The following is a 1,227-nucleotide window of genomic DNA, read 5'->3' on the forward strand; positions in this document are numbered from 1 at the left end:
CTATACCTATGAGTGTATTGTTTTATCTTTTGATCCGTATTATTTTATCTTATATATCCAATATATTTTTTGTTATCAAAATCTAACTGAAAGTAATGCAGCACCAGAACCTATACATAGATATGAAATTATGTGATTTTCTGTATTAATTTCCGTTTGAATGATACTGCGTCTCTGTCATCGAGATGAGTTTTACTTGTACGTGGTATGCACTCAAACAGTTCGCAGGAAAGGGACTTTTGAAAAGCATAATCTTCGCATCACGACTGATGAGCAGTTGTAATTCTGCATTATTATCTACGGCTGATTTCAGGGATATTGCCCGACACGAATTTATAAAGAGAGAGAAGATATATACAGGAAGCACCACCGCCCCGCCCCCCCCCACACACACACGCCCCAAGCCCCAACGAACCTCCATGTAGGCAGTGGCGTAGCCCTTCCTCTTGAAGTCCTTCCACACCCAAGGGCAGTCGTCGAACTTCTCCTTCGCGGGGACGCACTTGTGCTTGCTGAGCTCCGCGCTGCTGAGGCCGATCATGACAGGCACCAGGTTCGGGAACGTGTTGTCCCCCACCTTATTGAAGCCCCCCAAGTCCACGGCGCCCAGCTCCTCCGTCAGGTACTGGTACGTCTTGGGCAGGTGTCGGCGCATGTTGAGGCGTGAGGCTGAGTCCGTTCCGAAGATGATGACGCTGAGGTGCTCTGTGTCTTCGGGGTCCTCCTTCGTGTTGGGGGAGGACGGTGAGGTGGAGGACGAGCTGGTGGAGGAGGAGGAAGACGAGGTGGGTGAGGAGGCGTCGGTGGGAGAGGCTGAGGCGTTGGTGTCCTTCCCTCGAGCGGCGTCGGTCGGGTCCTCGGTCCCGGCCTCGGCTGTGACCTGGCTCTTCGGTCGCTGGCTCGGGGGCGATCCTGGCCCTTGGCTCTGACCCCGACTGGGACCTTGGCTCGCGGGTCTCGCTCCGGGCGGGGCCTCAGTTCTCGGTCCTTGGCTCGGAGCCGTCGGGAAGGCCCTCTCCCTCTGGATGAAGTAGTGGACGTTCTTGTAGATGACGACGTGGCTCATGTTGCAGTAAACGAGGATGGCGTCCTCGCGGATCGCGGTCTTCTCGCCCTCGAGCGGGGCGCACCAGGGGCTGTATCTGCAGGAGGGAAGAGCAGGATAAGGGGGCGTTAGATGGCAAAAAGGGCTTGAGGATGCGGATGATGGCTTTCGTGTAAGGGGTG

The 1,227-nt window shown here is 55.2% G+C and overlaps 1 protein-coding gene across 1 annotated transcript in view; it reads right to left on the reverse strand.

Annotated features, from left to right (window-relative positions):
• LOC119591840 overlaps positions 1-1,215 on the reverse strand; it is a 5,921-nt gene extending 4,706 nt beyond the window's left edge. Inside the window, exon 1 of the mRNA XM_037940585.1 lies at positions 416-1,215. Coding sequence (XP_037796513.1) covers positions 416-1,066 — 651 coding nt within the window. The 5' untranslated portion in view covers positions 1,067-1,215. The remainder of the gene's footprint in view (positions 1-415) is intronic.
• Between the last annotated feature and the right edge of the window lie 12 nt (positions 1,216-1,227).

The sequence above is a fragment of the Penaeus monodon genome, chromosome 29 (genome assembly GCF_015228065.2).
Source record: "Penaeus monodon isolate SGIC_2016 chromosome 29, NSTDA_Pmon_1, whole genome shotgun sequence".
Taxonomy (NCBI): Eukaryota; Metazoa; Arthropoda; class Malacostraca; order Decapoda; family Penaeidae; genus Penaeus; species Penaeus monodon.